This window comes from Mustelus asterias, chromosome 2, assembly GCF_964213995.1.
Source record: "Mustelus asterias chromosome 2, sMusAst1.hap1.1, whole genome shotgun sequence".
NCBI classification, from domain to species: Eukaryota; Metazoa; Chordata; class Chondrichthyes; order Carcharhiniformes; family Triakidae; genus Mustelus; species Mustelus asterias.
This window is the reverse complement of record NC_135802.1, coordinates 47,573,837-47,595,049: the sequence shown is the minus strand read 5'-3', so window position 1 is coordinate 47,595,049 and position 21,213 is coordinate 47,573,837. Positions and strand designations below refer to the sequence as shown.

The window sequence follows — 21,213 nt, the reverse complement described above, 5'->3', positions numbered from 1 at the left end:
AAATGAGTAAGTTACAAAGGATAGCTGGTATTTATCCGATGTGCTGGATGAGACTCGGGAGGAAATTTGTGAAGCATGGACAGTTATCATGCGGGAATCACCGGCTCTCACAATGTTTCCAGTAATTTGAAAGCAGATATATATAGTTCCCATATTCAACAGGAGAGTAAGGACATGTGCAACTACAAACACATTAGTCTCATTTCCATTCTTTACAAATTAGTTAAAGCCCTAATCAAGCTGAGAGCTGGAGGAGTATTTGTATGACAATAATTGATTTAACAGTTACCAATATCAATTCAGAAAGATGTGATAATGCCTCAGCAACACTTATCTTGTTCTAGAAGGAACAGCCCAAGTGGACTGTGAGAAACCATGGTGTACATAACTAGCTCCCAAAGACATTTGACATTGACCTTCATGGAAGGCTGTTTACCAAATTAAAAGCTGGATGAATTGGGGTAAACCTCAGAAAAGATGGTTTATTTTAACGTTGAAAAGTAGACAATAGCATGTGTTTCATGGTGGGGGAAGTACTATATGATAAATCCAGGGGTTGGGATCATTCATCCTCATTTCTATAACATACAGCTTCAGAAATTGGGACATTGAAGATTCTTTGCCCATACTTTTAATAGCTATAGTAAAGGATAGTTACATCAGACTGGAAGGACATTTTCAAATAAACCTTTGGGGTGAGCTTTCTGGTTTTAGAGTTGAAATGTTGTTTGATGGCAAACTGTACATTATGTCAGGTCCACAAAGGGACCATATTAAAACAAACATTGGTACGAAGCATTAAATGGTGGATTATTCCAGTTAGGTTTCATTTCTGCTGGAGTTCAATTCCATTTCTCCAGCAGCAATGGCCATTCATAAGTTTAATGGTGTGATTTTCACGAAGCACATAAACCTGAAATTTTAAAAAGGACGTTCATACGATGTTCAGAATATGTTTTATAAAATTCAGAAATCAAGAAAGCTTCACTAGCTTGTGTTTGGATTGTTTTGTTGGAGTCTGACGACTCACAGGAGAAAAATGAAATGTATTTTTTTAATAATGCTGCAAGCACGGCTGCATATGCCATTACCATTAATTGTGGCTAACTTTGGGTTGACTGAGCTAATTGTTTTCTTAGTAGTTGTTTATTAAGAGGAGGCCAAAGGTTGGGGCGGCCATTAGCGTTGTTCAACATTCACATACTCCGAGGCATGTATAGGCACTAATGAAATGTTATTCTCCATCTGATAACAATTATTGGCAGTTCAATCCACATCACCTTGGACTGGAGTAAGTTCCTCCCACCCTGTCTCTCTTAATTTACAGTGACGGGACTTTTGGATCTGAGTTTCAACCTAAAGCAGGAGCTGGATCAAATGAACAGCTGAAGCAGATCAGCAGTACATTCCATGAAAAGGCTCCAGCAGCTGTGAGCCAGGCCGATATTCTGTACAGGAAGTAAGGCCCCTGAATAGGAGGTGTAGAAAGCTGGCAGCACATCATTGCGGTTGGCTGCGGTAGTGGATGTGTTTGTGTCCAGTTCCTGCAAGAGCGAGTGACACACTTGGATCTAGTCTGGTATGCTTGATCGACATCTAATGACACCTGGTCTTGAACACCTCTTTACTGAGGTAAGCAGCCATTTTATTGCAGAGTCAGCAATGAGCCAGTGCTGCAGAACACTGTATGTGAGTGACGTTTAGTGAATGTGACAGTTAGCAGATCCAGTTAATAAACAATTGACAAAACTCCCTTTGAATTGTTACAATTTTGTTTGACTGTCAAATCTGGGAACAATAAATCAGCAATATAATGACAGCTGTTTACAGCCAGAAACTGCAATACAGGTACAGTAATGTAAGCCCAATATAAGCTCCTTTTATATCTGCTAAACAGTTGACAGGATTTTCTAATCCTTCCCACCGATCGGATCTTCTAGTCCCTGTCAAAGGCAGCTGTCCCCACCCCGCCATGGCGAGTTTCCCAATGGTGGAACAGGCAAGCCATGGAAAATGCCGTAGACATAGACAGGGCTGGAAGAGCCTGCCAGTGGGCAATGGGGAGCCATGTCCGCCATTGGAAAACATGCCTCAGCGGGGCAGGAAAATCCCGCCCAGTGACTTCACAAAACTTGAGGGCTTGTTTAATGTTTACCATTTGTGAAGAAGCATAGCCAGTGAATTGAACTTTCTTTAGTAGCATTGATTGAATAATTCCGCTTGTAAGCTACACCCACCGATCTTCTCTGACAGCTAGTTAGAATTCTCAGTTGGCTTAAAAAAATCCTTTGACAGCCCTTTTACAGATGTTGACTTCAACAGACCAGTGGCTTCCAATAAAATTGTCATTCTTACTTTGTAAGAAGTAAGAGGGGAGGGGGGAGATGGGGGTGGAATCTGTATTCATTTGAACAAAGGATTTTTAAAAATTAGCACTCGTATAAAAAATGTTATCTGACAGCATGATATCTGGATTTAATAATAATTTCTATCTAAAGCTAACTTGCAGGTACCATTGCACACTATATAGAGGAGAAACTTCAATCTGAAATACAAACAGTAACTATCGCCCCTACACGTAGAGAGGCAGCGAGATAGCAGAGGGGGGGAGGGTCATAACGTATTGCATGTAACATGGGGCGGCACGGTGGCACAGTGGTTAGCACTGCAGTCTCACAGTGCCAGGGACCTGGGTTCGATTCCCAGCTTGGGTCACTGTCTGTGTGGAGTTTGAATGTTCTCTCCGTGTCTGCATGTGTTTCCTCCGGATGCTCCGGTTTCCTCCCATAGTATGAAAGACGTGCTGCTCAGGAGCATCGGCAATGCTAAATTCTCCCTCAGTGTATCCGAACAGGCGCTGGAGTGTGGCAACTAGAGGAATTTCACAATAACTTCATTGCAGTGTTAATGTAAGCCTACTTGTGACTAATAAATAAACTTTAACTTTTAACTTGGGGGCCAAGCTGAATTTAATGGTGGAACCTAATTTCACAGAGTTTTAATCCATTTGCCATTCAACGGCCAGCCCTATTGCGATATGAAATGGAGAAATTGTCCTGGCAAGAAGGCTGGTGGGGGGGGGGGGGGGGGCGGAATGCGGGCAAAGGGATTGGCAAGCTTTCCTCAACTGCTATTTTTCCTGGGCCCTAAGAAATGCAGTCCGCTGCACTAAACTTTAAACTAAAAATTTGAGGCATGCCGCCTCTTAAGAATATTTAAATTATGGATACGCCCCTGGAGAGCAGTTGGTCACCTGCCCTGAACCCGCTTCCGTTAAAACTGGAAGCAGGTTCATTTTTGAAATTTTAACCACACTGTGGGAGGGGTAACATTTCCTCCTGCAGGTCGGTCAGTTAACATTTGAAAGAAAGTTGGGCTAATGTGTCAGGTCAGATTCTTCATCAGAACGAATCAAACGTCCTGGTCTCCTATATTCGGACAACTTGCCCCGGTTGTTTGAAATTTCATTCTTTAAAAGAAATCATGCTTTTCTTCTTCTGGTTTGGAGCTACTGACTTCTGTTTTTGATAAATAATTTTAATCCTGACACTCATCAATTCAAATTAAAGAAGAGGAGGTTGTCAGAAAGGAATTCTGAAGTGTTAAATTAATCACGCTGGTTATTTGAAGTGTTTGACAGCAGTTGTCTAACTAACACCTGTTCCTTGAGAAGCTCCATGTCCTTATTTGGTAAACTGTTAATGGTAGAAGGAGGCCATAGAGTATAGACTGGAAGCTTCAAATTGTTAAGTGACTGCTGTATTTTTAACTCCATTTTGCTGCCAGGACCCACGGATGTCCCCTTTTTCCTCTGGTTTTAATACGAAATATCTTCTATTTAAATTTGCAATACTGTAGAGATTATGGGATTGATAACACAATAATATGAAGTGGCATATTAAGTCCAAGGCATTTTTGAAAGTTTGATTTCAACATACATTTAAGCACATGTGTTTGCTTTCTTCCAAGCTAATTTTAGATCCTATTTAGACTTCATTTCCTAGTTTGAAGGTCCTAAATAAAGTTTAAATCAATATGAGTGACAGTGGAATGGCTTCCACTGGCTGATACGTGAGACTGAGTATTATAGGTATGTTCCCTGAAATACAAATGCAGGCAGTGTTGTTTTTATTCTGCGTGTGTCCATTAGTATCCAGATTCTCTGCTCATGAGTACTCTTGACATTCATTATTTCATTACTTTAAACAGAATTTGAAAGAAATGGGGTGAAACCTTATTGCCCCTTCATGGTTGGAGGCAGGGCCGTAAAATGCGACGTACAGTTCAAGAGCCTATTTATTGACTTTGGTGGGACCATAAAATGCCGCTGGCGTATAATTCCACTCAGGATGTTTTGAAGATGCAGAAGCTGTCTTTCTTGTCCCTAACCACCACCCCCTGTCTCTGAGTCTCCACCACACCTCCCTAGAGAGCAGAAGATGGCTTTGGAACTCTCTGCAGGTGGTGGTTGGGGGTAGTTGGTGGGGTGGGGTGGGTGATTGAATATTTCTTAGGTGGTGGTAGATAGATTTTTGGTCGACAAGGAAATCAAAGGTTTTCAGGGTAGATGGAAATTTGAAACACAGATCAGCTGTGATCTCCTTGAATGATGGCAGAGCAGGCTTGAGGAGCCTAATGGCCTGCTCCTGCTCCTATTTTGTACGTTTGTAAGCCTTACAAAAATAATGTAATTTTAATGTCTCAGGAGTGAAAAATGATGCATACAAATGTACCTTTCCAGGATACCTGTATAGGTTTTCATGAGCAATAAGAACATGATCTAGATTTGGCTGAGTAAGTGATGGCATGTGAACGATACATACTGTTATTAATGTGCAAATTGCCCAGCAACTTGTAGCAAGGAAGAGATGCCCTGTGATTTGTATATCACAAATTGTTTCTTGATTTGCAGTGCTTTGGCCAGAACTTTCTGGCCGCTCACACTGGCAGGAACTTCCGGTCCTGACCACAGGCACACTCTCACCTCTGGTTTCCAGGTGGCGAGGGGGTACTTTCAACAGGAAAACCCCTTGACAGTGGTAGGACTAGAAGATCTACCTGCTGGCCAATGATGGGCTGCCTCCCGCTGCTGTTCAATATGCAGCGGGTTGTGCGGTAAATCCCACCCTTTTTTTCTTTTTAATTTCATCAAAATCACATATTGAGCTTCACCTCTTTGCAATTTTTCACAACATCACTGTATTTGCAAGTAAATTAAACTTCAAACTTTCCTCAGAAAATTAAGTCTAGCATTATTAGACATGATAATTGTTAATCTTTTCATTTGATTTATTATTGTCACATGTAATAGTATACAGTGAAAAGTATTGTTTCTTGCATGCTTCCAGGCAAAGCATACCGTTCATAGAGAAGGGAAGGAGAGAATGCAGAATGTAGTGTTCCAGTCATAGCTAGGGTATAGAGAAAGAGTAATTTAGTGTGAGGTAGGTCCATTCAAAAGTCTGACGGCAATAGGGAAGAAGCTGTTCTTGAGTCAGTTGGTGCATGACCTCAGACTTTTGCATCATGACCTGTCACCCTCTCCTGTCTAAAAAGTCAAGAAAAACTTGCATTTGTCTCACTCTCTTCATGACCGCTGGACATCTCAAAGCAATTTCCAGCCACTGAGGTCCTTTTGAAGTGTTGTAACACAGGAAGCGTAAGAGTCGATTTACACACAGCAATCTCCCACAAACAGCAATGCGATAATGACCAGAAAGTAAATAATTATAGCTGCAAAATCTCATTCCTACACATTGTAAGTTTTAGTTCGAAAATTTGAAAATTTCTGTTTTAACTTAAGAACGGTTTTCTAACTCTTTGTTTCTGTCTCTTCTTTTCACTGTTTCTTAATCCAATCATTCTTTCTCCCACTTTCTGACTTCTCTGTACCTGATTTTACATTGCGTTTACGCACTCTGTTCAGCTTTGATATCTAACTGAGCAATGGTAAGTCTAACTAATGGGGCTGCCATGTTCCAGCAAAACCTGAACCAAGCACTGAATTGCAACGTGGAAACATTAAGGACTTTACATTGAATGTGTTTTATTGAGCAATTACTACTTTTCTGTGGGTAATCAGCAATCACTTACCACAAAGATCCAGTGCCTGCATAGATACTTTGGTAGTGTATGTCAGAACTTGATGTCTTTGCTATAGTTGATTTGTGGTTTAATCATTTCTACAACATTTATTTACCTGCCATTTTAATGCCATGTTAACCTGTTAATTTTAAACTAGCTAACACTGGACAAAAGTAGAGGGGTGGGTATCATGCAACGTAGGATTATTGACGGGAGCCCAAAGCAGACGATTTCTGAATTTAAGAGGGTTGAATTAATGAGGAAAGATTGTTTATTGGGGGACGTTACTCTCTGCATGAGGATAAACATGAACTAGCTCTTTTTTAAAATAAACTTTTCACGAGGCTGGAGAGTTTGAATGCAGTGAAATGCTGTCATGAGCTGAATCACGGAAGAGGGCAATCAGTTTGGGTGGCACGGTGGCACTATGGTTAGTACTGCTGCCTCACAGCGCCAGAGACCCGGGTTCAATTCCAGCCTCTGGCCACTGTCAGTGTGGAGTCTGCATGTTCTCCCCACGTCTGCGTGGGTTTCCTCTGGGTGCTCCGGTTTCCTCCCACAGTCCAAAGATGTGCAGATTAGGTTGATTTGCCATGCTAAATTGACCTTTGTGTCAGGGGATTAGCAGGGTAAATATGTGGGGTTATGAGAATAGGACCTGGTTGGGATTGTGGACGGTGCAGACTCAATGGGCTGAATGGCCTTCTTCTGCACTGTAGGATTCTATGTTCACTATTAAGGATGTCAAAGGAAATTCGAACATTTAGACATTAGGGGCCCGATTCTAACTCTGTGTAACTGAATGGGCTTTGAGTGAAATAAACAGCCAGACTTTCTGATCTTTGGATGGTCATACTGCGGAGGATGTCTTTGGGGTTCCCTTGGAACTCCATGAGAATTGTCTGGGAAGTATCAACTTCTGATGCGCAATTCCCCTGCATCTGGAACCCTTTGAAACTCTGAGTTAAAGTCAAAGATGTTGGATTGTTCCAACTCAGTTGGCAGAATAGTTAGCCCCCTGACCCTGCCGACCACCCAACTGATCCCCTTTTTATTTTATTCATTTATGGGATGTGTGCAATGCTGGCTAGACCAGCATTTATTGCCCATCCCCAGTTGCCCTTAAGGTGGTGGGTGGGCTGCCTTTTTGAACCATTGCAGCCGCTGGGGTGTAGGTACACGACAATGCTGTTAACAAATGAGTTCCAGGATTTTGACCCAGTGACAGTGAAGGAATGGCGATATATTCCAAATCAGGATTGTGAGTGGCTTGGAGGGGAACCTGTGTCTGCTGCTCTTGTCCTTATAGAAAAAAGCAGTCATGGTTGTGGAAGGTGCTGCCTAAGAAGCCTTAGTGAGTTCCTGTAGTGCATCCTGTCGATGGTACACAATGCTCTACTGTTTGCCAGTGGTGGAGGGATTGAATGTTTGTGGAAGGGGTGCCAATCAAGTGGGCTGCTTTTTCCTGGATGGTGTCAAGCTTCTTGAATGTTGTTGGAGCTGCACCCATCCAGGCAAGTGGAGAGTATTCCATTACATTCCTGACTTGTGCTTTGTATATGGTGGACAGGCTTTCGGGAGTATGGGGGTGAGTTGCTCGCTGTAGGATTCCTAGCTTCTGACCTGGTCTGGTAGCCACAGTATTTATATGGCTAGTCCAGTTCCGTTTTTGGTCAATGGTAACTCCCAGGATGTTGATAGTGATGGTAATGCCATTGAATATCAAAGGGCAATGGTTAGATTCTCTCTTGTTGAAGAAGGTCATTGCCTGCCACTTGTGTGGCACAAATGTTACTTGCCACTTTTCAGCCCAAGCCTGAATATTGTCCAAGTCTTGCTGCACTTGGACATGGACTGTTTCAGTATCTGAGGAATCGTGATTGGTGCTGAACATTGTGCAATCATTAGTGAACATCCGCACTTCTGCCCTTGTGATGGAAGAAAGGTCATTGATGAAGCAGCTGAAGATGGCTGGGCCTAGGACACTACCCTGAGGAACTCTTGCACTGATGTCCTGGAACTGAGACGGTTGACCAGCCACTAAATTCCCGGACCACCCTACCCCTTCAGCCACCTATGTGCCATCCAACCCCTTCACCTACACATTACATGCTTACCTTCTCTCCATAGTTTCCCAAAGTGGCTCTGGATTATTTAACCTTGAAGCTCCAGTGCAAGGAATGTGCCACTCTGTTCCAATTCAATCTGATGGTGATTGTCACTCCATGATTGTGTGTGTGTGTGTCTGTGTGTGTGTGTGTGACACTACAACCATGCTAATTGGAATAGATTTTGAACTAGATCTAGCATGGCAGGAGCAGCACCAAACATGCCAACCGAGCGAAACTACAACACAGGACAATTTGCATACCAATCAAAGAGGCTGTTTTGTCTTGGATGGTGTCCAGTTCCTTGAGTGTTGTTAGAACCACATTCATCCAGACACACTCTTGACTTGTATCTTGTATACGGTGGACAGGCACTGGGGATGAGGGGGATATCTTATGAGGGAAATTTGGAGCTTGTATCCATTGGCGTTTAGAAGAATGAAAGGTAATCTTGTTGAAACATAGATCCTGAGGGGACTTGAAAGGACAGATGCTGAAAGGATGTTTCATCTTGTGGGGGAGACTGAAACTCCAGGAAACAGTTTTCTTCAACTTTAGATGGAGATAAGGAGAATTTTTTTCTCTTGAGGGTGATGAACCTATGGAATTTCCTTCCCCAGAAAGTAGGGGAGGCAGGGTCATTAAATATTTTTAACGCGGAGTAAGATAGATCCTTGACTAACAAGGGCTCAAAAGGTAGAGGCAAGAAAATGGAGTCGAAGCCACTTTTTGATCAAATGGTGAAGCAGGCTCAAAGAGCTGAATGGCCTTCTACAAGAATGGTGATGGTAGTATCTGGGACATTGCCTGAAAAAGATGAGATTTGGTGAGCCTTCCAGCAGCAAATGCAGAGAGGAATCAGCCTGTGATTTTTCGAACAGCAGAGCAGTCAAGTCAGTCATTCATCAGGAGCCTTTGTTCCATTCTGAAAAGCTGATATTTCCAAATGAGACTGCAGGTCTCCAGTCATGAGTTGGTTGTATTTTTAAAGTCTGATGGGAGTTATTCTGTGCCTCTGTGAGCCTGGGCCAGCAGTGTAAGAAATTTGAGATGTTTTTGATGTTGTTTTACAAATGTAATGGCATTCTGAATGTTTATACAACCTTAATGTGCCTGTCATTCCATGACCTGCCACGTTGCGTTCTTGCCTGGTGAGCCGTACCCTGCAGATGAGGTGAAAGCTTTTCAAAATGGGCCGTTGCTTGTGTAATATTAGTGAGAGGAGTGTGAGATTTGTTGTTTTCTTGGCTGAATGTTTGATCATAGCCACTCCAGGCCCACAGTCTGACAACAACCCCCTGCAGAGTCTCTGGTCAGTCAGAAGTGAGACTGAGTGGTATTCGCTACACAGGCAGCCCAGTCTGAAACTCATTCCACTTCCACTTATGAATGGGACTCAGCCTTCCCAGATTACAGGACAGCTCACTCCTGATAACCTTCACAGCAGGTCATCACCCCAGATGGACAGCAATGCTGCATCCCCTCTGCTCTGTAGCCAAGGAGCATTAAAACATTTATTTGATTTATTATTGTCACATGTATTAGCATACAGTAAAAAGTATTGTTTATCCCATGCTATACAGACAAAGCATGCCGTTCATAGAGAAGGAAAAGAGAGATTGCAGAATGTACTGTTACAGTCAAAGCTAGGGTGTAGAGAAAGATCAACTTAATACGAGGTAGGTCCATTCAAAAGTCTGATGGCAGCAGGGAAGAAGCTGTTCTTGAGTCAGTTGGTATCTGTCCTCAGACTTTTGTATCTTTTTCCTGATGAAGAAGGTGGAAGAGAAGTATGTCTGGATAATGTGGGGTCCTTTATTATGCTGGCTACTTTTCCAAGGCAGCGGGAAATGTAGATTGAGTTAATGGATGGGAGGTTGGTTTGTGTGATGGTCTGGGCTTCATTCACGACCCTTTGTAGTTGTTTGTGGTCTTGGACAGAGCAGGAGCCATAGCAAGCTGTGATACAACCAGAAAGAATGCTTTCTATAGTGCATCTGTAAAACTCAAAACATCAGATGTGTTCCCACAGTTGGATAACACCAACTCTTTCTGGCGAGAGTCGTAGCTGACATGCCAAATTTCCTTAGCCTCCTGAGAAAGTAAAGGCATTAGTGGGCTTTCTTAACTATAGTGTCCGCATGGAGGGACCAGGACAACTGGTTGCTGATCTGGACACCTAGAAACTTGAAGCTCTCGACTATTTCCACTTCGTCCCTGTTGATGCAGACAGGAGCATGTTCTCCTTTACGCTTCCTGAAGTCGAAGATTATCTCCTTCGTTTTGTTGACATTAGAACATAGAACATAGAACAGTACAGCACAGAACAGGCCCTTCAGCCCACGATGTTGCGCCGAGCTTTATCTGAAACCAAGATCAAGCTATCTCACTCCCTATCATCCTGGTGTGCTCCATGTGCTTATCCAATAACCGCTTAAATGTTCCTAAAGTGTCTGACTCCACTATCACTGCAGGCAGTCCATCCCACACCCCAACCACTCTCTGCGTAAAGAACCTACCTCTGATATCCTTCCTATATCTCCCACCACGAGCCCTATAGTTATGCCCCCTTGTAATAGCTCCCTCCACCCGAGGAAATAGTCTTTGAATGTTCACTCTATCCCCTTCATCATTTTATAAACCTCTATTAAGTCTCCCCTCAGCCTCCTCCGCTCCAGAGAGAACAGCCCTAGCTCTCTCAAGCTTTCCTAATAAGACCTACCCTCCAAACCAGGCAGCATCCTGGTAAATCTCCTCTGCACTCTTTCCAGCACTTCCACATCCTTCTTATAGTGAGGTGACCAGAACTGCACACAATATTCCAAATGTGGTCTCACCAAGGTCCTGTACAGTTGCAGCATAACCCCATGGCTCTTAAACCCCAACCCCCTGTTAATAAAAGCTAACACACTATAGGCCTTCTTCACAGCTCTATCCACTTGAGTGGCAACCTTTAGAGATCTGTGGATATGGACCCCAAGATCTCTCTGTTCCTCCACAGTCTTCAGAACCCTACCTTTGACCCTGTAATCCACATTTAAATTAGTCCTACCAAAATGAATCACCTCACATTTATCAGGGTTAAACTCCATTTGCCATTTTTCAGCCCAGCTTTGCATCCTATCTATGTCTCTTTGCAGCCTACAACAGCCCTCCACCTCATCCACTACTCCACCAATCTTGGTGTCATCAGCAAATTTACTGATCCACCCTTCAGCCCCCTCCTCTAAGTTATTAATAAAAATCACAAAGAGCAAAGGACCAAGCACTGATCCCTGTGGCACTCCGCTAGCAACCTGCCTCCAATCCGAAAATTTTCCATCCACCACCACCCTCTGTCTTCGATCAGACAGCCAGTTACCTATCCAATCGGCCAACTTTCCCTCTATCCCACACCTCCTCACTTTCATCATAAGCCGACCATGGGGGACCTTATCAAACGCCTTACTAAAATCCATGTATATGACATCAACTGCCCGACCTTCATCAACACACTTAGTTACCTCCTCAAAAAATTCAATAAAATTTGTGAGGCACGACTTGCCCTTCACGAATCCGTGCTGACTATCCCGGATTAATCCGCATCTTTCTAAATGGTCGTAAATCCCATCCCTAAGGACCTTTTCCATCAATTTACCAACCACCGAAGTAAGACTAACCGGTCTATAATTACCAGGGTCATTTCTATTCCCTTTCTTAAACAGAGGAACAACATTCGCCATTCTCCAGTCCTCTGGCACTATCCCCGTGGACAGCGAGGACCCAAAGATCAAAGCCAAAGGCTCTGCAATCTCATCCCTTGCCTCCCAAAGAATCCTAGGATACATTTCATCAGGCCCAGGGGACTTATCGACCTTCAGTTTATTCAAAACTGCCAGGACATCCTCCCTCCGAACATCTATTTCCTCCAGCCTATTAGCCTGTTGAAGGAGAGATTATTTTCATCGCACCAGTTCACCAGATTCTCTCTTTCCTGTATTCTCTCTTTCCTGTACTCCATCTCACCATTGTTTGTGATCTGACTCACTACAGTGAAAATCGAGTTGGAGGGGAATCTGGCCACACAGTCACAAGTATATAAGGAGTAAAGTAACACGCTGAGGACACACCCTTATGGATCACCGGTGTTGAGGATGATCGTGGAGGAGGTGTTGTTGCCTATCCTCACTGATTGCAGTCTCTGGGTTAGGAAGTTCAGGATCCAGTCACAGAGGGAGGAGCTGAGCCCCAGGCCACGGAGTTTGGAGATGAGTTTTGTAGGAATAATGGTGTTGAAGGCTGAGCTGTCGTCAAGAAATAGGAGTCTGACATAGGTGTCTTTGTTATCGAGGTATTCCAGGGTTGAGTGCAGGGCCAGGGAGATGGCGTCTGCTGTGGACCTGTTGCGGTGGTAGGCGAAGTGTAGTGCATCCAGGCCATCTGGGAGGCAAGAATTGATTCATGCCATGACTAACCTTTTGAAGCTGTGCAGAGGGACCTGGGTGTCCTTGTGCAAGAATCTCAAGGAATTGGTTGGCAGATGCAGCAAGTAATTAAGAAGCCAAATGGAATTTTGTCCTTCATTGCTAGAGGGATGGAGTTTAAATACAGTGAGGTAACGTTGCAGCTGTATAAGGTGCTGGTGAGGCCACACCTGGAGTACTGTGTACAGTTTTGGTCTCCTTACTTGAGAAAGGATATACTGGCACTGTGGAGGGGGTGCAGAGGAGATTCATGAGGTTGATTCCAGAGTTGAGAGGGTTGGCTTATGAGGAGCGACTGAGTAGACTGGGGCTATACTCATTGGAATTCAGAAGAATGAGGGGAGATCTAATAGAAACATATAAGATTATGAAGGGAATAGATAAGATAGAAGCAGGGAAGTTGTTTCCACTGCCAGGTGAAACTAGAACTAGAGGGCATAGCCTCAAAATAAGGGGAAACAGATTTAGGACTGAGTTGAGGAGGAACTCGTTCACACAAAGGATTGTGAATCTGTGGAATTCCCTGCCCAGTGAAGCAGTTGAGGCTACCTCATTGAATGGTTTTAAGGCAAGGATAGATAAATTTTTGAACATTAAAGGAATTAAGGTTACGGTGAGCGGGCGGGTAAGTGGAGCTGAGTCCATGAAAAGATCAGCCATGATCTTATTGAATGGCGGAGCAGGCTCGAGGGGCCAGATGGCCTACTCCTGTTCCTAGTTCTTATGTTCTTAATGATGGATGTCAGAGCCACCGGACGATAGTCAATAAGACACGCTGCTTGGCTTTTCTTTGGTACTGGGATGATGATTGTCTTCTTGAAATAGATAGGGACCTCAGATTGTTCAAAAGAGAGGTTGAAGATGTCTGCAAATACCCCCCAGCTAGTCTGCGTAGGATTGCTCCTCTGGGTACCCCATCCAGGCCAGTCGCTTTCTGTGGGTTGACTTTTGAGAAAGCTCTCTGACGTCTGTGATGGTGATCTCGGGTACGGGTTCAGCCGAAGCTTCCAGGGTGGAGGGCATGCTCTCGCTGACCTCTTGGTCAAAACATCGGGGATGGGTATATTGGTGCCGGCGATTATAAATGCCTTCATCTTGTAGCCTATTATGTCTTGCAGAACTTTCCATAGTCAGTGTGAGTCTGTGTGGCTAGCCTGGGTCTCTAGTTTGGTCCGGTACAGTCTCTTGGCATCTGGCTCCATAGATCATATCTGGATTTCCTGTATAGACAGTAAGAAGTTTAACAACACCAGGTTAAAGTCCAACAGGTTTATTTGGTAGCAAAAGCCACACAAGCTTTCGGAGCTCTAAGCTTAGAGCTCCGAAAGCTTGTGTGGCTTTTGTTACCAAATAAACCTGTTGGACTTTAACCTGGTGTTGTTAAACTTCTTACTGTGTTTACCCCAGTCCAACGCCGGCATCTCCACATCATTTCCTGTATAGGTCAGGGTCACCTTGACTTGAATGCCTCAGATCTGGACTTCAGCAAGCAGTGGTTAACCCTGTTCATTCATGGTTTCTGGTTGGAAAACACGCGAATTTGCTTCTTTGGCACATAGTCTTCTACACACTTACTAATGAAGTCAGTTACTGTAGTGGCGAATTCATTCGGGTTGGTTGCTGAGTTTTTAAATATTGACCAATATTTAACACAAGAGAGATGGATTCTGCCAATGCAACAACAAAAACCTGCAGTATTAAATTGTGGATATCCCCCTGTGGTCTAATGCTGACCATTGTTACAGACTCCAGTCAGTGAAATACAAATGTTTAGACACAGAACTTTGAGAAGACAAATCGTTTTCCAAGTGCTTTGTTTATTTTCCTCCAGTGTATGTCTATACCATTAGATGTGCTATGTATTCACTCTAGATCAGTGAGAACTATTAACTGATGACCTTAAAGAAGCAGGTCCACGTTCACCACACAACAGTTCAGATCTTGGACTCTAACTTGTGCCGCACACACACAGTCACTGTCTCACATCTTTAAAAAGGCAGCATCTTAATATGAAATTGGATCAGTAATAAATGTTAGTTCTCAAGTGATTGCAGCAGAGAGAAGCCAGATAAAGTTTCAGTGGGTCAGGCAGTTGGTTAATTCGCAGCAGTTTCTCCAATTTATAATCCTGAGCGACTGGCCTGACATTCCAATCCTGGGATTCATTAGGTTTCCAGGTGGTAATGGGAAGGAATTTTTGTTGTCTGACCAGCCTCAAAATCAAGAAGCGGAACTTTACTGGCACAGTGGTTAGCACTGCTGCCTCACAACACCAGGGATCCAGGTTCAATTCCCACCTTGGGTCACTGTCTAGGCGGAGTCTGCACGTTCTCCAAGTGTCTGCGTGGGTTTCCTCCGGGTACTCCAGTTTCCTCCCACAATCCGAAAGACGTGCTGGTTAGGTGCATTGGCCATGCTGAATTCTCCCTTAGTGTACCCGAACAGGTGCCGGAGTGTGGCGACTGGGGGATTTTCACAGTAACTTCATTGTGGTGTTAATGTCAGCCTACTTGTGACACTAATAAATAAACTTTAAAACTTTTTAAAAATACGATAACTTCGAAAACTGGTTCTCATTCAAACATCCAAACTGGGTGCGCGAACTGATGCTGCATTTGCAGTTAAAAAGGGAAGCAACGAGTAAATGAGTTATTTTTGGGACTGACTCCTGTTTGCGAGAGGAATGGTAGGCACCCGGATGGTCTCAGCAACATCACTGCCTCTGATTGGGGAGCCCTCGCTAACTGCAAACGTCACCGTGTTTTAATATCAACAAATATGGAATAGTTTCAGTCATCCTGCTTCAGCTGAATGAAAGGCAACAAAATAGTAGTGAACTGTTGTTGTTTTTTCAGACTGGAGCAAGATGTATATCGGGGTTCCCCAAAGTCCAATACTGGGATCACTGCTTTTCTAATGATCTAGACTTGGTTTTACAGGGTACAAATCCAAACTTTACAGGTGACACAAAACTTGGAAATTTTGTGAGGGTGTAAACAGGTTGGTGGAATGGGCATATATGGCAAATTAAATTTAATACAGAGAAGTGTGAAGTAATTTCGGTAGGCGGAACAAGCAAGCATAACATAAAGGATAAAATTCTAAATGGAGCGGAGGGGGAGAGGGAAATCACATTATTCAACAAACCATTGAAAGTTGACAGGGCAGATTGAGAAACTGGTTAATGAATCTTGGGTGATCATGGGATTTAGAAATAGAGGCATAGGCCTGAAATTGCACTTGTGGATGAGGAATGCAAAGTTGGAAGAGTTCTTTATACCCGAAATCAAACTCCTGCAAAACTGCCCCAAATAATCTTTGTTCTGTGGAGGGGGTGTAATAGAAGTTGGGCCCACTGCCTCAGGAAGCAGTTTGGAGACAACACAGAGGCTGCCAGATGCAGAGTTGGGCTGGACAAAAGGGCGGTCTTGGTGATCCAGCACCTTGACCCAGCTTCAAAATAAAATCAAAAATCACCCCTCTATCCCTCACAGCCACCCATTCCCATGGCCTCTCATGTGCTCTGTACCAACCTATGCCCCTCCACCCACTGCCATAGCCCTCTAAAGCTCCTGTTACAACTTGGTTCCAACTGATGCCAACCCATTTCCATTGCAGTTAGGGGGATAAAGAAAAGAAGCTGGGGTGTTCAAATTCACGGGGGGCCGGGACAGAATAGACAGGGAGAAATTGTCCCCATTGGTGAAAGGATCATGAACCAGAGGACTCCAATTTAAGTTGAATGGCAAAAGAACTAAAGATGATGTGATGAAACGCTTTCTTATGCAGCTACCCATTAGGATCTGAAATGCACTGCCTGACTGAATGGTGGAGGAAGATTCAATTGTGGCATTCAGAGATATTAGATAATTATCTAAAGAGAGAGAAGTTAGAAGGCAATTGGGAAAAGGGAGGGGGATTGGGACAATGAATTACTCTGGCAGAGGGTTGGCACTGACACAACAGGCTGAATGGACTCCTTCTGTGCTTTAACCATTCTATGATTCCAAGTTGACGCAAAGTGAGGGTAGCTGTAAGTAGAAACATTTCATGTCGGAAAGATGCAAGTGTGGCACCCAAGAACTGTCGCTACTTTAAAAAAAAATCTATTAATGACTTGGAACAGTGGTACAGCATGCTGATCAGGAAAGAGATCAAGAGATTATAATGGATTAATCTATGAATTGTCAGCATTAATAAATGGTAAGAGTACAAATCGAGACTATTATTGATGCACAAGGGGGCCTGTGCAGAATGCTGTATGAAGGTCTATTCTAACAATGATGTTAATGTACTGGGGGTGAGCAATGAAGATCATTCTGCCTATCAGAACTTTAGGTTATGGGAAAAAGCAATTTGGGCTGTTTTCATTTGAAAAAAATCACCCAATTAATATTTTTGAAATGATGGTTTCCTATTGCTATGAATCCAATAATATATGTGAGAAAGATGTTTCTGTTTTTGAGGTGATAAAAACAGCTTCTGTACAATCCAATTACTATTGATTCATTATTACTATTGATTGATTATGCACTTTAGAATAGGGTGTATTTTGTACATTCATTCATGGGATGTGGGCATTGCTGGCAAGGCCAGAATTTCTTGCGCATGCCTAATTGCCCTTGAAAGCTGTTCAGAGTCAACTGCATTGTAGGTAGTCTGGAGTCACATGTAGGTCAAATCAGGTAAGAATGGCAAAGCTTGCCTTCCCTATATGATTTTAGTCACAGTACAATAGAGGAGGAATTTCTGGAGTGCATACGGGATGATTTTCTGGACCAAAAAATTGAGGAACCAACAAGGGAACAAGCCATCTTGGAATGAGAAAGAATTAGTTGGCAACCTAGTTGTGAGAGAGCCATTGGGAATGAGCGACCATAACATAATGGAATTCTTTATCAAGGTGGATAGTAAGATACTTGATTCTGAGACTAGGGTGCTGAATTTTAATAAAGTTAACTATGATGGTTGAATTGGGAAACATTGCTGAAAGGAAGGACAGTGGACAGGCAATGGCAGGAGGTCAAGGAAAGAATAGGAGAGATCTAAAAGCTATTTATTCCTGTTTGGCGCAAGAGTGGAAAGGGAACTGTGACCAAACCATGGTTTACAAGAGAAATTAGAGATAGAATTAGATTCAAAAAAGAAACATGCAAGTTGGCAAGAAAAAACAATAGATCTGAAGATTGGGAGCAGTTTCAAATTCAGCAGATTAAAAGAAGGACCAAGGATTAATTAAGAAGGGAAAAATAGTGTATGAAAATAAGATGGCAGGGAACATAAAAACTAACTGTAAAAGTTTCAATAGATATGTAAAGAGAAAAAGATTGACAAAAATGAATGTAGGCCCCTTACAGTCAGAAATGGGGGAATTCATAACGGGGAACAAAGAAATGGCTAGGGAACTAAATTTGTACTTTGCTTCTGTCTTCACAAAGGAAGACATGAATAGTGTACCAGAAGTTCTGAGAAATATAAATTTTAGTGAGGAGCTGAGGAAATCAGTATTAGTAGTGAAATGGTTTTGGGGAAATTAATGGGATTGAAGGTGGATAAATCTCCAGGGCTTGAAAATCCTCATCCCAGAGTACTTAAGGAAGTGGCCCTGGAAATAGTAGATCCATTGGTGGTCATTTTCCAAAATTCTTTGGACTCTGGAATGGGTCTTACAGATTGGAGGTTAGCTAATGTAAGCCCACCGTTCAAAAGGGAGGTAGAAAGAATACAAGGAACTATGAACCAGTGAGCCTAACGTTGGTAGCAGGGAAGTTGCTAGAGGCCATTTACAAGGATTTCATAGCATTTAGAAAGCAGTGGTATAATCAGACAAAGTTGGCATGGATTTACAAAGGGAAAATCATGCTTGACAAATCTAGTGGAATCCTTTGAGAGTGTAAGTAGTAGAGTTGACGAGGGAGAACTGGTGGGTGTGGTAAATTTAGACTTTCAATAAGATCTCAGATATTGGATTATTATGTAAATTTAAAGCACATGGGATTATGAATAAGAGATAGACAGAAAGCTGTGAGGAGGATGCAGAGATGCTTCAGCGTGATTTGGACAGACTGAGTGTGTGGCATATGCACGGCAGATGCAGTATAATATGGATAAATGTGAGGTTATCCTCTTCATAGTAAAAATAGAAAGACAGATTATTATCTGAATGGGTGTAAATTGAGAGAGGTGGATACTCAGCAAGACCTTGGTGTCCTCATGCATCAGTTGCTGAAAGTAAGCGCGCAGGTACAGCAGGCAGTAAAGAAGGCAGATGGTATGTTGGGCTTTATAGTGAGAGGATTTGAGTATACAGGGATAGGGACGTTTTACTGCTACTACGGGTCATAGTTTGAGGATAAGGGAGAGGTGATGAAAAATTCCTTCACCCAGAGAGTGGTGAATTTTGGAATTCACAATGTTACGTTCGTGTACCTTTAAGAAATGTTTTTTTAAATCATGTTCTTTGCAGTTTAAGCAGACATTTTCAGGTTTTTTTTCTCATTGTTGCTGGGCCGGCTGCTAGAAATCTTTTTATTGTTGCTTCAATGGTTTAAATGGAGTTTTGTATGTTTTTACTTTGGGCCTCTGGTACTTTCTGGGATTGTTTTATGACCCTGCATTGTTAGGAGGAAGACTGGTTGGCACGTCATGTGGTCTGGACAGTTTTTCCTTCCTAGTGAATTTAAGGGTTCATTTTCTGTTGGGCTGATAGTGGTTTTAGTTTAGAAGAGGGTGGACATCACGCTGGAAAGCAGAGTTTCTCTCTCTCCCTGGTTTTGGAAATTCTGCTATTAACTGGAAGCAGGTCTCCTGGCCTTCCTGGAGTGGGAAATCTGCTGTTGGTGGTTAGCTAATCTAGACTCTCTCTCCCTAGTGTTCGAGGAAGCTGTTCTGACTTCAAACTGTTCTGACTTCAAACTGTTCTGGGTGTATAAAGAGGGCTGTTAGAAGTTACAAGGCTGAGAAGTCAGGGTTTCAATTCTACAGCCAAAGGACTCAGTTTCAGTATAACGTGAGCATTAGTCTTTGCTGTATTAAACCTGTGACAAAAGTTTTGTTTATGGAATTTGTTTTGTTGGTTTAGCTGTTAAGGATTATACAATATTTTTTTTTTGTTTGTAATTGGTGAAAGTTATTGCTAATTTTATTTCTATACATGTTAACGGTATACTTAAATAAACTTTGTTTGATAAAAGCTCCTTAGTGGGTCATTTGAATCATACCTGAAGTGAAATACCTCATGCTCACCCTAGCCAAATTCAAAGTGCAAAACTTATGATCCAGGCAGACTTCATAAAACACTTTGGAGTTTCTGACCTGAATTATAAGTACCACCTCAGAAAATAATTAAGGCCAAAATGTTGAGAGATTTCAAGAAGGAATTAGACATAGCTCATGTGCTAAAGCGATATGGAGGGAAGGTGGGATTGGGGTATTGAATTTGATCAGCCATGATCATCATGAATGGTGAGCAGACTCAAAGGGCTGAATGGCCTACTTCTGGTTCTATTTTCCATGTATGTTTCTAGGAATCTAAAAAAGGTGGCAGGGTGGGTCAAGTGCAGCATAAACACCAGCATGTAGTGGTTGGGCTGAATGGGCTGATTCTATGACATATATTCTATGTAATTCTATGACTAAGTGCAGAAGGATCGATTTTAGCAACTGAGGCGAGTAGCTTGAGTTGGAAAATTCCCTGGTCGCACTTAAAACAATTTGAACTCCAGGGTTACAGATTCAAGATAGAGTCTGACCAACCAGTCCCAGAGGCAGGGTGTCACCAGCTAAGGGGCTGGGGTAGTGCCGAAGTGGGCTGGTTAGAAGGCCCATCTCAGCTCTTTGGAGCTTCGTCCCAGATGTGTTAGGAGATATCACACCCTCTGGCCATCCATGCCAACTCATGTCCCTTTCAAAAATGAGAGGTGACATTATTGAGGCACATAGGATTCTCAGAGGGCTTGACAGGGTAGATGCTGAGAGATTGTTTCCCCTTGTTGGAGAGTCTCGAACCAGAGGGCATAATCTCGGAGAATAAGGGGTCGCCCATATAGGACAGAGATGAGGATGAATTTCTTCTCTGAAGGTAGTGAGCCTGTGGAATTCTTTACCGCAGAGGGCTGTGGAGGTTGAGTCATTAGGTATGTTCAAGGCTGGGACAGACATTTTTATTCAGGAAGATAATCAAGGGTTATGGGGATAAGGTCAGAAAGTGGATTTGAGGATTATAATTTCAGATCAATCATGATCTCATTGTATGGTGAAGCAGACTCGAAGGGCTGAATGGCCTACTTCTGCTCCTGCGTCATATGGCCGAATGCCATAAGTTCACACAGTATGCAGTATGTGCTTAATCAATGAGCCATTAAACACCCATTCACAAATCTTCTTTTGAAAGAAATCCTGTTGTTCCTTCAATCTGATAAGTGTCTATCAGACAGACAATTAAATTATAAATAACCGAGGCTTCAAACACTTTGCAACTTTTAATCGAGCACAAATCAACATTGAGACAAACTTGGCTGTGAGCCCAGACAATGAAAGCATTAACTCATTAGAGGGTT

The 21,213-nt window shown here is 42.8% G+C and overlaps 1 protein-coding gene across 1 annotated transcript in view; it reads left to right on the top strand.

Moving 5' to 3' along the window:
* Positions 1-1,509: 1,509 nt before the first annotated feature.
* LOC144507473 (voltage-dependent L-type calcium channel subunit beta-2-like) overlaps positions 1,510-21,213 on the top strand; it is a 150,433-nt gene continuing 130,729 nt past the window's right edge. Inside the window, exon 1 of the mRNA XM_078234601.1 lies at positions 1,510-1,632. Within this exon, the coding sequence (XP_078090727.1) occupies positions 1,582-1,632 (51 nt within the window). The 5' untranslated portion in view covers positions 1,510-1,581. The remainder of the gene's footprint in view (positions 1,633-21,213) is intronic.